Below are 13,973 nucleotides of genomic sequence, written 5' to 3'. Positions count from 1 at the left end.
ACTGCAGGGCCACCTGATAGGTAAAAATACGGCCCATTTCCCCGGGTTAACCCCAGTATTCCCCCGGACCTGGGGGGGGGGGGGTTACAATTGACTGGTGCACTAAGTTGACAGAACTTGTCTTAAAATTGTATTTGTTCAAGGCAGATCATGCTTCACTTTACCTCCTAGGCTGTGGATAAAACCCACTCATTAGAAGTTTACTTACACATTATATTTGTCTTAATCTATAATTATTAGTCTCAGTATCTTTGAGTAAATTGTCATTTTTTATTAAAAACAACAACACCAAAAGAGTAACTGATAAGATTCTCAATTGATTTATTTTTTTGTTAATAAAAGCCTTAAACAAATATTTAGCCAGGTTATTAAGCTTTTCAGCAATGTATACCAGACTTTTTTCAATAATACTTTTAAAATCTATTTTGAATAATTAGCCTTTAGATCACTCCACCAAATGACTCTTTTATGTCCAACTCCATAAAATGCATACAAGAATAATTACAGTTTGGATCAACATGTCTCTTAATTTTATTTTTAATATTAGTAAAGTAATAACAGAGCCATCTGTATGCAATCCAATGTAAAATTAATGATAAATTAGGTTTTGCTCCCATTTTTACTTTCATTTCTGTGCCAAGCCCTTTTAAGTGCATTGAGTCGTTTGGGAGACTTCACAATATTTCTGGCATTTAATCCCCATATATGGCTTTAAGTTGCCATACAAATTTAAGTCTTCATTACAAAAAATACTGTATGTCTCCACTTTAACCATAAACACACAATGAGAGGACTATTTAAAGCATTACCATGTGTCAGAATTATAGATCTTTCTTTGCATTTTATTTGTCTAAATATATTACCGGTCTCTTGAGCAATATCCTTGTGCCTCTTTGAGTACTTGGCTTGACAGTTTGGTTTTTAATACATTGTTTTGAATGTTTTATTTGTACACAACAATGATGATGATAATGATGACACTATGCTATGCCAAAACCTCAACATTTTCTTCAAACAAAAAAGGACAGTCATTCAAAATAACTTTTATTACATCATTTGAGAAAATAAACTCATACAATCAACGAAATAAACATGCATCTGTAAAATCACAAGTCATGTTATGTGTTCGTTAAATTTAACTTAATAAAGAAAATAACTATTGGTTGCAGTAAGCAATTCGCATCACTTCTAATAAACATTCCAACAGACTGAAAAATAAATTAACACAAATGGAAAAACTGTTTGCAAAACAGCTAGTATCTTATTTTATGCCTTATCAGATTGCTATGCAAGCTGGAAGCTTACAAAATCACTCTGAAGTCTGTTGCCTAAGTAGAAACAAGTATGGGCATCCTTTTCCTGAGGTCAAGAGAAAGTATCTTGGAGGTCTTGAACTCACAACATTGAATTTGAGACTTATCCTCTAGACCACTTTCACTTTTTCACTTTTTTTTGTAGTTATCTTCCCTCCATTATATAGGAAAAACACTTTAAGGGTAGATGAATCCTTTACCATATTACCCTTTTAAAATATATGTTCGGATTTATTTAATAATCACGGACCAACAGATGACTTTTATCTTCAACTTCACATCAGTATGTAAGTCATCAAATATTTGAGATGACAAGATGTTCCACTGAACGCTTTGTTTCCATCTTGCACTCATTTTTCCAAGGTAGGCGTTGCAGTTGTGTTAAATGATTTCCATGCATTGCAGGTCAATCCTCATACAATGGCATTTTTGATTACATTCGGATTCCAGTGCCTGAAATAGAAAACAGAAAATACAACAATAATAGGAATTATATCTTCAGATCAATTATTTTAAAAGCCTGTACAACAACAGAAAAGTATTCACAAAACATTAACTGCAACACCAATTTAAAGCTGCATCCTCACAGTTTTACTGTTCTGACACCTTTTTTATTTTTGTCTTTAAACGAGCCAACTGGCAATTATTGTGCAAATGTAGATATTAGACTGCTGACATAATATCAGATCACAGTCTTTCACAAGTTTGAAAATTTGGTAAAAATTCCTCCAACTAGTCATATAAGGTCACACATAATATAACAGATTACAATTGTTTGGAAAATATTTTTTTTCTATTGCTTTAAGCCATATAATTAATTATATGTGTAAATTTAATTTAATTACTCCTTTGGGCTTTTGAAGAATGACCAAGAAGAACTGTCAATCTGTGAGAGAGCAGCTTTTAGCTCTGGACTACTGGTAAATGTTTAAATTCATCTACAATGTTGATATTTTAATACTGTCAATCCTTGTTGGTTAATTGTACAAACATGCAGGTACTTTTGGGCTTAAACCAATAGGATACTTGACTGTTAAATTATTGTCCGAATTTCGAAAATCGCACAACCATTACCTCATCTGCCTTTTTTCATTAGAACAAGCTGGGAATCAAGAGTCAGCTGCACCCCTGGTACCATACTCTTCTCTGAAAATGACAATAAGATTAAAATTTAAATGTCTGCATTTCATTGGCACAGTAAAAATGTCAGCATTTTTCAATGTTTCTGCATCACCACCACTGGTGGATATCATAGAATTTAGTCTTGAAAGAAATGTGTGCTGGTTCATGCGTTCAAACTCATTTTGTTAAACCAATAGAATGAAGATCTAATTTATTTAGAGAACTATATTAGTGAACAGGGCCGAGGCATTCAATTGTGCCATTACATTAAGTTGTTCGATACCAACACTCACGGACATATAAACCATACATCCTTGGTTAAAAGAATGTAAATTTAAATTATAAAAAATTAAAGTTAATGATATGAAATGTATGAGATAAATACACTGAGAAAGAAAGTCTAACCTATTATCGATCTAAGTAAAGTCAGATTCAGACTTATTTGTTATTAAAAAAATCAAATAGAATATTTGTTTTCTTAATTTTTGCCACTGATCAATGGAGCTTCAAAATTGTTATTTACTATATTATAATCTGTCAAATAAAAGAAGACTTTACCCCACCCACTAAGAATTAATGACATTTCCAATTAGTTTCTCATTAGGGCTCTTTTAAAACTATTTTTATATTTTATTAAAATACAATAAGTATAAAAATAACACTTACACACAAATAAGTGGTAAAAGTTCGCTCCTCATTCTGTCTTTGGACTAACATATCTCTTGGTTGTTTGAACATCTTCTTGGTCGGCAATGATGGACTATTTTCTTACGACCCGTATTATATCCGAGGCCATATCTTGATACTAGCCGAGGAGTTCCGCTTGCACAATCCGCTGCCTGAGGCCATATGTTATAAACCGGGAATTATGAGACCGGATGAGACCGGATTTTACGAGGAGAGACCGGGAAATAGTATCGCCCAACATAACCGCTTATTTGCACGAGTACCGCCCTTTGTTATAAATTGGCCATTTGCCTGATAAAGGTTAGTTTTATATTTCAGACTTATTTATTCCATACAAATATTATTTGTAGTATAATAGCAACAATACTAATTCAAACGCCCAGCAACCGATCAGACTATCGGATGTAAATGAGATATATAAGAGAAGTGGCTTATCAGTTAGGGTCAGTGCCTGTGAAGTAGCTCAAGAATGTACTGGATAAGGTCACAAATGGGTGGTGTTCAAAATATTAAAATGAGGCAAAAGTGTGACATAGGGGTTGAACATTCAAACCCAGTTTTCATGATTGTCACCTATTTTACATGAAAGTAAATACTTCAAATTACACAGAAACAACTTTTGGAAAGTAATAAAAAAATAGTTTGACCTTAAATCCAAATATTGCGAATATTTCTTACAATATGGTTGATTTATAAAAGTGTCTTATGACAAGAACCTTGCATAAATCATATGCTTTTTCTGAATTGTATAATGTGTAATTCGTACCTGTGTGTAGTCATGGGAATAATAATTCTGTTGTTAAAGAAAAAAAAATCAACACATTTTGTCTAAATTTGAAACCAAAAATGAATTGTTACCTCACAAAGTTTTTGCTGTAATTAAAACAAGAATCAAATAAGGGAAAAATCTACATTAACTTCACCTTATGCATCTTTATAGACCACATACCAAATTTCAAGAATGTATTGTAACTTAAAATTGACAAATTTTTCATTTCAAAATTGACCTTTTTTTTGGTGCACAGGGGACACATATTGAAGGCCAATATAATATGCATTATTATTCACTTTCATGCTAATAAAATAATGATTTGTGATCAACTTAAGACATTTCTGTGTTTATGATAGAGTGTATTCCTCAAAATGTCTTCAGTATCACATTTTTCACAACAATTTCCTCAAAATTCAACAGCATGTAATGATGGAAATGGAAAATAGTGGCTAAGAGAACAACTTACAGCAAACAATCACATATATAACATTTTGTACTTCATATTGAGTCTAAAAATAAGAAAATATCATCAATGGTAATATAAAATACTAGAATTCATACATGTTTAATACTTTGTTAAATAATGGAAAGGGTGCATAGGGGACAAATCATAATGCAAGTAATATTTTTTAAATATGTAATTATTTTTGTAACTTAACTTTTCCTGGTAAACCTTTTCACAATAAGAGGAACTGTACTTTCAGTAAAGCTTGAAACACTACTGTAAATGTTTGAAAGATTATATTAGAGCCTACAAAACTAAATTTCTAAACAATGGAATAAAATATGTCCACAGAGTGGAATAAAGATTTTGGTCTCAATGCACCTGTTAACATTTAAACACTTATAAATGTGAACATGTCTAAATTTAATTCACATGTCTAAATTTAAAAGATGCCTCTTTGCCTTTGTCATCCTACTCAATAGAATAGTATCTTTTTATCAGGCATTATTTAAGAATTAAATTCAAGAAAATTCTCAACTTTTGGTTTCCACAAGGATTTAAATTCACCTGGCTTTGACATGGTCTTACTTTGGTCCATTTTTAGGCGCTCAAATTGTCAAAGACTTTTCTTGCAACTCCACATATTCTTAGCATTGCTTGTGTATACTAGCTGCCTTTTTTCCTGATTTATAGTTGGTTTGCCTACTTTTCTTATGACTATGACTGACAGACATCACCAATTGTGTAATTTTCTACAACATGACTTATTTTAAGACCTTCACTTTGGTGTGGCATTCTTTACCAGACGGTTAATTCCATGAAATCCCTCCAAAGGGGATGTTTTGCATGTTGTGCTTTTTCAGAACTGATACTGCTTCAACTGTGTGTATTCATACCTTCTCGTTTTAACCTTTCTCCTTTTATTCTGTCTGTCATTTTCTGGACTTTTGTTGTTTCCTCATTTCGCTTCATTTTATTTCTTCTCTGCCCCTGCTTCTTTAGTTTCTCCTTTTCTTTTACTCGTGTGTTATCATTTTGAAAATTTGGAAAATATGATGGAGGTGTCTGGTAAACGACAACTCGAATGTATGGTTCTCTCTTCAAATGTTCGCCTGATTATTTTCCATAGAGCGATTGGTCACTGACTATATGTTGAATTATTAATTGACTGACAAGTTTCGTTTTTGTTATTTCATAGATTTGGTAAATACTACAACTTAGTACCACGCCTATTGAAATGGCTTTCTGGCTAGTAATCAGTAATAGTTTACATTCCATCCAACAACACTCGATTTAAATTGTACAATAAAAGTAAAAACATCCATTATACTTGAATATAATGTTTAACGTTTCTTAAAAACCAAAACAAAATATTTCGTTTGGCTGCGCTCTCACTTCGGGTTCTTTTGTCGAATATTTACGCTAACCTCAGTTTTGTGTCACTAGTTTGTCCAATGGAGGTGTCTGGAAGACGAATGCGCTCTGAATTAGAGCTAGCATCCGACAAAGTTTGCCATCCGTGCCAGCCATGTCAATTTTCAGGAAAACCGACGGTTTCGAAGGGTTTTTGCAAAGAATGCGAGGAATTTATATGTGGACAATGTATTAAGTACCACCAAAGTCTGAAAGCGACAAGAGGTCATACTATTTTGACAGCAGAGAAAGATTTTATACTTCTAGGACAAGCCCAAAGCAAAAATTGGAGCGTAAAGTGTGAAGAACATGAAGAAGAGAAAGTTAAGTTTTTTTGCCCAAATCATTCAAGGCTTGGATGTAACGTTTGCATGGTTTTAGAGCATAAAACCTGTGACGTAGCCTATATTCCAAACGTTGCTAAGGATTTTCGGGCAAGCGACGCTTTCCGCAAATTTTCAACTCAACTATCCGAATTCGAAACTGATGTTGAAACACTAAGGCACACAGTGAACAAGAATGAGAAGAACGTAGAAGCTTTCGCTTTGAAGGAAATAGAAAATCTGAAAAGGTTCCGAGATGAGATCAATGCTATTCTTGATGAAAAGGAAATTACTTTGCTAGATAGGATAAACAATTTTAAAAGGAAGGATGAGCACACGTTGGAACATTCAAACCAATGTTTACAAACGATTCGGTCAGATTATGAAACACTGCAGAAGATGTTTCATGACGAGCCAAAGGATGACATCAAGTTGTTTGTATCTTGCCATCTAGTACAGCAAAAACTCGAGATGCTGCAAAATCAACTGCAAAACATTTTCTTAGAGAGCAAAGAGATTCAGGAATATCAATTCAATAAAGATGAAGATTTGTTAACTTTATTAAAGTCACCGACTGCATATGGAACAGTAGCGTTAAAGACGGAGGGTATTGATCGAGAGTGGCAGGAACATTTGCTGAACAATATAAAGCAAGGTAATATACATGCATTTTGTATTCGGTGATCATTGGTGAAGTCATATTATTTGTTCGAGTTTATTTTTATTTTAACAATAAAAGATACACATTTTTTTCCTTTTTCTTGTGTTTTAGGACTTGATTCTGTCTTATTGCTCGAAGAAAAGGCAAAAATAAAGCATGGTGCTACTTGTGACGGATGCAATATGCGAATTGTCGGACTACGTTACAACTGTATAACTTGCCCGGATTATGATTTGTGTCAGGCGTGCTTTGACAAAGCAGTACATATTGGACATGATATGAAGCAAATTTCCTACCAAAGCCATGGTATTGGACGTAGCCTTACCGGTATAACTTACATTTTACTATTTCCGGTCATTTTTTTAACAGTTATGCTAATCATAAACGATTTACCGACATTATGACAGGAAAACACACACCCAAAATCCCAATTCTGAAATTTTTGAGTTTTATAGATTCAGGAAGAAGCTATGACCCCTGTTAAAATTGTGCTCAAAGCCATTTATATTCATTTCAGGGTGTAATGTAAATGCTCCCAACCACTAAACACTCTAAAACTGTAAGCTTTCAATTCTTATTTTAGCATTTATCCTGAATTTTATGGCTGTATAATAAATGCTATACGTTGGTTGTCTCCACGTCCAGTCGACGAATGTATCAATACTTTTAAATGCGAACGAATTGTTTCCCTTAATGCAAGCTATATAAAGAGCCGTGACGCGCGGGTTAAGTCATACAAATGCAATAATCGTCGGTTAAAGATGCTCGTCGTTTTCGTCACAAATAAAAAGTACTACCTAACCAGGAATGATAAAAAATGTTTCATGTTTATTTTTGTTAAAAAGACAACTGAAATAAACAGTTAATAAGACTATCGATTTCGTCAGGATGCTCATGAATGCAAAACTATACATTTTCTAACGCTAAGTATCCGATGTACAAAGAAATGCAAAATTAGGCAGTAGGTCGTGTGTCGCGGCTCTAACAATACTTGTGCAGTTTTAGACTTTTGGAAAATGTGTCTTGTAGCTTCCCATCATCGACACTGTTCCACATGACAGTGGATAGCTACTATATATCTAATAGTTGTAGATGTTGTAAGTGTCTTGTGCCGATATGAGGCCCCTGGCGGCTTTGTTGTGCCGAAATGAGGCCCCTGGTGGCTTTCTTGTGCCGATATGAGGCCCCTGGCGGCTTTCTTGTGCCGATATGAGGCCCCTGGTGGCTTTACATAAACAATTTCCAATGATATCCGATTTCTTCTAGTTCCCTCTCTAAGTTGAGTCGTGTTCGCTAAAACAGGTAGACGACATTTAGCGTAACGGAATGACAAAACTTGCAGAAATCAGCAAAACAATAATATTTATAGTGTTTTCATTGTTATTGCATTGTTTAATCCAGGCAACTTTGTGCATCGAGGGCTTCATTGTGATGGTTGCAACGCAACACCAATTATTGGAACTCGTTACAAATGCATGTCGTGTTACGATTACGATTTGTGTGACGGTTGCATGAGTAAACGAGTTCACCCTAACCACAGCTTCAAAAGGATCACAGGATTCGTAAGAAATACTACTTTATTTGTCGTTATGACATGTATGTCCGTTTACACCATTAAGAGTCAACCGGTACAATTGGTCAATATTTGAAACTGTAACATTGACTATTTTTGCATAATATTTAGAAGATGTATAGGCCATTTCTATTGCTATATTGACGAATTGATATCATTACAAAGGCTTGTCTGAACGTCGATGTTACAATTCGACGTCGCGAACGTCCAAGTCATGTCCCGCATACCTTGGTAATAACATTGTTTTACCAAAAATAGTTTGAAATTTGTGTATCTATTTTTGTTTATCAATGGTGTTGTTGTCATAAGAATGGTCAACGTATTTTCATCATATCACGTACAAAATTTGGTTGAAAACTCGACGTAAAATACATTTTATTGTATCTTGTACACGACTCCATGAACAGTCGGTGCATCCGATCCTCACATTGGAGGATTGTATCTGTCAGTTAGATAAAACGTAATTTTAACTATAAAATGACAATGCCTGTCGAATGATAATAGGCATTATTAAATGTTGACCCAGAATTGCCACGGATGTAAAAAAAATGATTGTATATATATATGTTTCAGGAAAAACTGACTACGCTACAACAATCAGAGTTTATGGGACTGGGTATTTCCCATTCGGCTTCAACACTTAGGGGGAATATGGGAAGAAGACCCAGACAGAAAAGAGGTGGAAGACCAGGGTTTTTCTACTGAAGTTGTCAAAAAGATCATGTAGGATCTAAACTATTTGCAAGCCACATAATTGTGTCGGGTCAATATAAAATGAATCTGCTTCCATCAATTGAATCCTTACTGTATTTTTTGTTATCCTCCATACTGCAAAACATCAACGAACCTAAATTACTTCAAACATGTATTATGATTGTTTTGAAATGTTTTGCCTGTTTGTTTGTTTTGATCATTTTGTTCAATTTCAAAATTTCTTTAGTTGCGTTTAATTGACACAAACTGTGTTTAAATCATTGAAATAAGTTTTCTAAAGAAGACAATTGTATTTGCTAAATTGTACCGTATTTGTGAAATGTGAAACTGAAAGTTGTTACATTATAATGTTCTTAGTCATTTATTGGGATGCCTAACGAATGATTACCAGCAAAGTTAGTTGCTTAATTACACTTTATAACTAGTATAATCAGGTGTGTGTGTGTGGGGGGGGGTCAATTCAGCACGCATAATGCGAAACAATAAGTATAATGCCTAATGATCAAGAATGATTCATTAAGATGGCCACGTCTAAAATTTGCTCTGGACTCGCATAGTTTTATGGATTTTCGCAATTATTCTGTTAAAAAAGGTGAACTATTTTGGGAATATGTGTTTGTGGGAGCTGTGTTTAGTGAGCTATGGGAAAATCTGGCAGGAATAAAGTGTCTAAACGTAAAAAGGGTAGCAGTACGGATGAATAGTTTTTAACCCCGAGTAAAGTGTTCAAAATCGGAAGCCCGGTAGATAATAAAGAGGGTCAAATCTCAGTAAGTGAAATTTTGAATCAAACAAACACTGTACTTTTTGATGAGTCTGCTGTATTTAACGAAAGCAATTGTGAAAGTTCAAGCGCTTCAGATAAAATCATTAATAGCCCAATTGCTACGATGGCCAGTAACGCGCCTTCGGTTATTTCTAAACATTTTTAAACGTGTTGGAGAAGTTTCAAGGTCAAATTAACCAAATCAACGTAGAAGCCAGACTAGAAACACTAAATACTATGGAGAAAAAGGCTGACGATTTTGTTAGAGATTTGAAGAAGCTATAGACCTTGGTGCATGATTCAAATACACGTTTGATGAGAAAATCAATACCATTGATGAAAAGGTTGAGCATCTGGACTTCCGGCAATCGAAAATACAGTCAAATGTAGAAGCTTTAGAAAAACAAAATTTAAGGATGAAAAACGAGATAGTTTATATGAAATCGCAAAGCATGAGAAACAATTTGATCTTGGGTGGAATTGAAGAGGGTCCGGAGGAGAAACAAGCTGATATAGGTTCGTGAATTCCTAAACTTTAAACTAAATCTGGCACAGGAACTGGTTACTGCAATGAAGATTGAACGTGCTCATCGTATCGGTGCTCATAACCAGAATGGGGGTAATCCACGTCCTCGCAACATTGTGTACAAATTCACCGAATTCAAGGATCGCGAAACGGCCCGAAAGCAATGTCGCCAGCTGAAAGGCACAACTTTCTTCTTAAGTGAGCAGTTCCCTGCTGAAATCATGGAAGCACGACGAAGGCTTTTACCTAAACTAAAGGCGGCCAAGCAAGCTGGAAAACGGACCTGGCTAGTGTATGATACGCTATACGTTAATGGGAGTCCGGTAACATCTGACTAGGATACATCGGAGAATGAACTAAAAATACTTGTCTGGAATTGTAATGGTCTAAAGGAAAATAAACTGTCTGACGAAGATTTTCTTAAGATATTTACAAAACATAATGTTGTAATTTTATCTGAATCATGGACTAATTCTGGCTCTAGTTTAAAGGTTGAAGAGTTTAAGTGCTATAATGTTTTTAGAAAATATAAACATAAAAAGGAAAAAAAAAACATAGTGGCGGCATAGTTATTTATGTAAAATATAAAATAAGTAAAGGAATATCAATTGTTAGGAATTATTTTGACACTATTATATGGTTGAAATTTGATAAAAAATACATTTTATTGGATGATGATATATATTTATGTTGTCAGTATTTATGGGCAGATAATTCACCAATTAACTCTGTATATGAAGTAGATTTGTTCAATATTGTTAGTGATGAAATGTATCATTTTGAAAATTAAGGGAAAGTCAGTTGCTAGTCGGAGACTGGACTTGTAGAGTAGGTGATTGGCCAGATCATATTTTGCACGATAAAGTAGTATCCGATCTAGACTCGGAGGACTATTTACCTAACAAAACTAGAGTACGGGCCTCTCAAGATAAATTATATAACACACGAGGGACTCGCATGCTTGATTTTTTGTAAGGCCACTAATATGCGCATTGTCAATGGGAGATTTGGCAAGGATAATAACAAAGGGTCATACACATATTTCAGTCGTAATGCATGTAGCACTTTTGACTACTTGGTGATGAGAAAATCGAGTTTCCAATCATAAGGCATTTTAAAGTAGGTCCGTTCAATGCATTCAGTGATCATGCGCCGTTATTATTTGAAATTCGAGTTAATGAACGTAAACTATATAGAAACCCGCGGCCTAATATTGAGACAAGCCATGCATATTATAAGTGGTGTGAAAACAATAAAACCCTATTTAGAAGAGATTTGATAGCGAATCTAAATACTATCAATATTATATTCAACGATTTGCACTCTTGACGGCCATGTGACATTGATAAATTGGTCAAAGAGTTTTTGTCTGTAGTGCTTAAAAGTGCGGACCCGTATTTTTTAGAAAATGTATTTATGGCAAAACAATAGTAATAGTTACAATAATAATTCCTAAAATGCCTGGTTTGACCACGAATGCTTTACGGTCAAAGAGGCGTATTTAGAGGCATTCAATAACTTTAAGGTATATAAATCTGAATTAATTAGATCAGTTTTGTGTGATAAAAAATGTGCATTTAAAATGCTTGTTAAAAAGAAGAAGAGAGCGTGTAGGACGCGTTATGCTCAAGATTTGTACGAATTGACACCGAAACCTTTAAGGAATACTTTGCCGGTCTGTTCAATGACACTCCCTCTACACAAATAGACGAAATAGATAATTTTGTCAACGATACTGATTTTAATATCGATGATACCATATTTAAAGCACTTAACGCTGGCATAACTCCTAAGGAAATTCGTCTTGCTGTGAAAGGTATAAAACGTAATAAATCCTCATGTCCGATAATTTACTAAATGAGTTTTTTAACGATACCATAGATATTTTAATCTGTCATTTAACGGACTTATTTAACATCATTTTCGACGGAGGTTATTTCCCTTTGTCTTGGTCATACGGTTTCGTCGTACCGATACATAAGGGTGACGTTAATGACCCCAACAATTATAGAGGCATACCTTAGTTAGTAATCTAGGAAAAATATTTACAGGTGTACTCACTAAAAGAGTCGAAAACTGGTTCGATGAAAATAACTTGCTGTCGGATGCCCAGTTTGGTTTTCGAAAGGCGAAACTTAATATTCTATACTTGCATCTGCACAGTACGTTTTGTATGGCTGAATATTTTAATTTATTATATAACAAAACTAATAGAAAATACCTCACTCAATTTCGTGTATCAGCGCAAAGGTAACGTATTGAAACTGGTAGGTACGGAAAAAAACAGACTGCCAAGAAATAAAAGATTATGTTTATTATGTCAAATACAGGAAATTGAAGATGAATTTCATTTTGTTATATGATGTGATTGTTTCAATGACCTCCGTTCATTTTTTATTTAAAAGTATTTTTATGTAAAACCCAGCATGTTTAAATTTACTCAGCTAGTTAGTAGTAATAACAAAACAACTATTGTAAATATATGTAATTTTTTTTGTACAGGCAAATAATAGAAGAAACCTATTAATCAATGATAATGTTTAACTCATAACCGTAGAATCACTGTTGTAACCACTAATCATCTGCATTTCCATAATGTATCTAAATAACTAGATAAACAGCTTCTTATATCTATTATTATTCACAATATTGTTATACATGAACATTCTCCATATTTCTTGAGCTATTCTTGGATTGTTATTGATATTGGCTACCTTGTAACGATGATCACACGCATGAATATTTTATTTAATTGTATGTATTTGTTTGACGAGATGCTTTGTTGCATAAGTCGAAACAAATTTCTATTCTGTTCTGTTCCTAATGCCAATTTATGTGAAATATGTTCTTGTTAGAAAATCTTTATTATACCAGTTTGAAAAAAAGATATATATGTTGTGTGTGCATAGTTTCAATTATAATTTCCAAATATTACCTTCAATTTTTAATTGTCATTTCATATCTCACGTTTTTTAATGGTTGGAATCATACATGCATAAGCTGAAACAAGTAGAACCTATTTAAAGATGAGATTATTTATATCTAGGATTCATCCCAAAAACAATGAACATTAAGTTCCGGGAAAAAACGGTTTTGCTGACATGTCAAAAGAAAACCCAAACATTTATTAAAAAGCAAACAATTCATTGATATAATTGAAGCTGTGATCTTGTTATATTTTAGGACTGCTTCGGGCTTGTTTTTCAAGTTTAAATTTGTATGTTGTTTTTAAATATACCATATGCGTGTACATAATTTGTGTTTGTAAGAATATTCCGATTAGTGACGTAATGAACGGAGGCAAGTCTGTCAACTCTAAAATTATCTTTAAACATTGAAACACCCGTCCATATCTAAAAAAGGAATTAAAACATTTGGGAAAATAATCAAGCGATAATTCCTTATTATGTTTTATAACATTTGGAAGCGTCGACATTTATTTCTGGTCGGATTATTTCGTTTGGACCATTTTTGACAGCAACATAAAAATACATTATGTATAAAAACTCACATTTCAAGCATGATTTAGAATGTCTTATATAAAAAAGTGTTTCGTTGTTTTCAATAATTATTTTGATCTATATTTATATATCATTGAGGTACACCGGGTAATTCAGCTTTTTGGTGTTCTTCACCCAAATTCACGAACATTAACCTA

General features: G+C 33.7%; 1 protein-coding gene across 1 annotated transcript; it reads left to right on the top strand.

Annotated features, from left to right (window-relative positions):
• Positions 1–3,410: 3,410 nt before the first annotated feature.
• LOC128218655 (E3 ubiquitin-protein ligase TRIM71-like) lies at positions 3,411–10,893 on the top strand. The gene is made up of 5 exons (XM_052926354.1): positions 3,411–3,422; positions 5,786–6,730; positions 6,848–7,063; positions 8,138–8,298; positions 8,883–10,893. Exons 2-5 carry the CDS (start codon positions 5,794–5,796, stop codon positions 9,012–9,014), a joined length of 1,446 nt encoding a protein of 481 aa, XP_052782314.1. The 5' UTR covers positions 3,411–3,422; positions 5,786–5,793; the 3' UTR covers positions 9,015–10,893.
• Positions 10,894–13,973: the final 3,080 nt, after the last annotated feature.

The sequence above is a fragment of the Mya arenaria genome, chromosome 1 (assembly GCF_026914265.1).
Source record: "Mya arenaria isolate MELC-2E11 chromosome 1, ASM2691426v1".
Taxonomy (NCBI): Eukaryota; Metazoa; Mollusca; class Bivalvia; order Myida; family Myidae; genus Mya; species Mya arenaria.
This window is presented reverse-complemented; position numbering and strand designations above follow the sequence as displayed.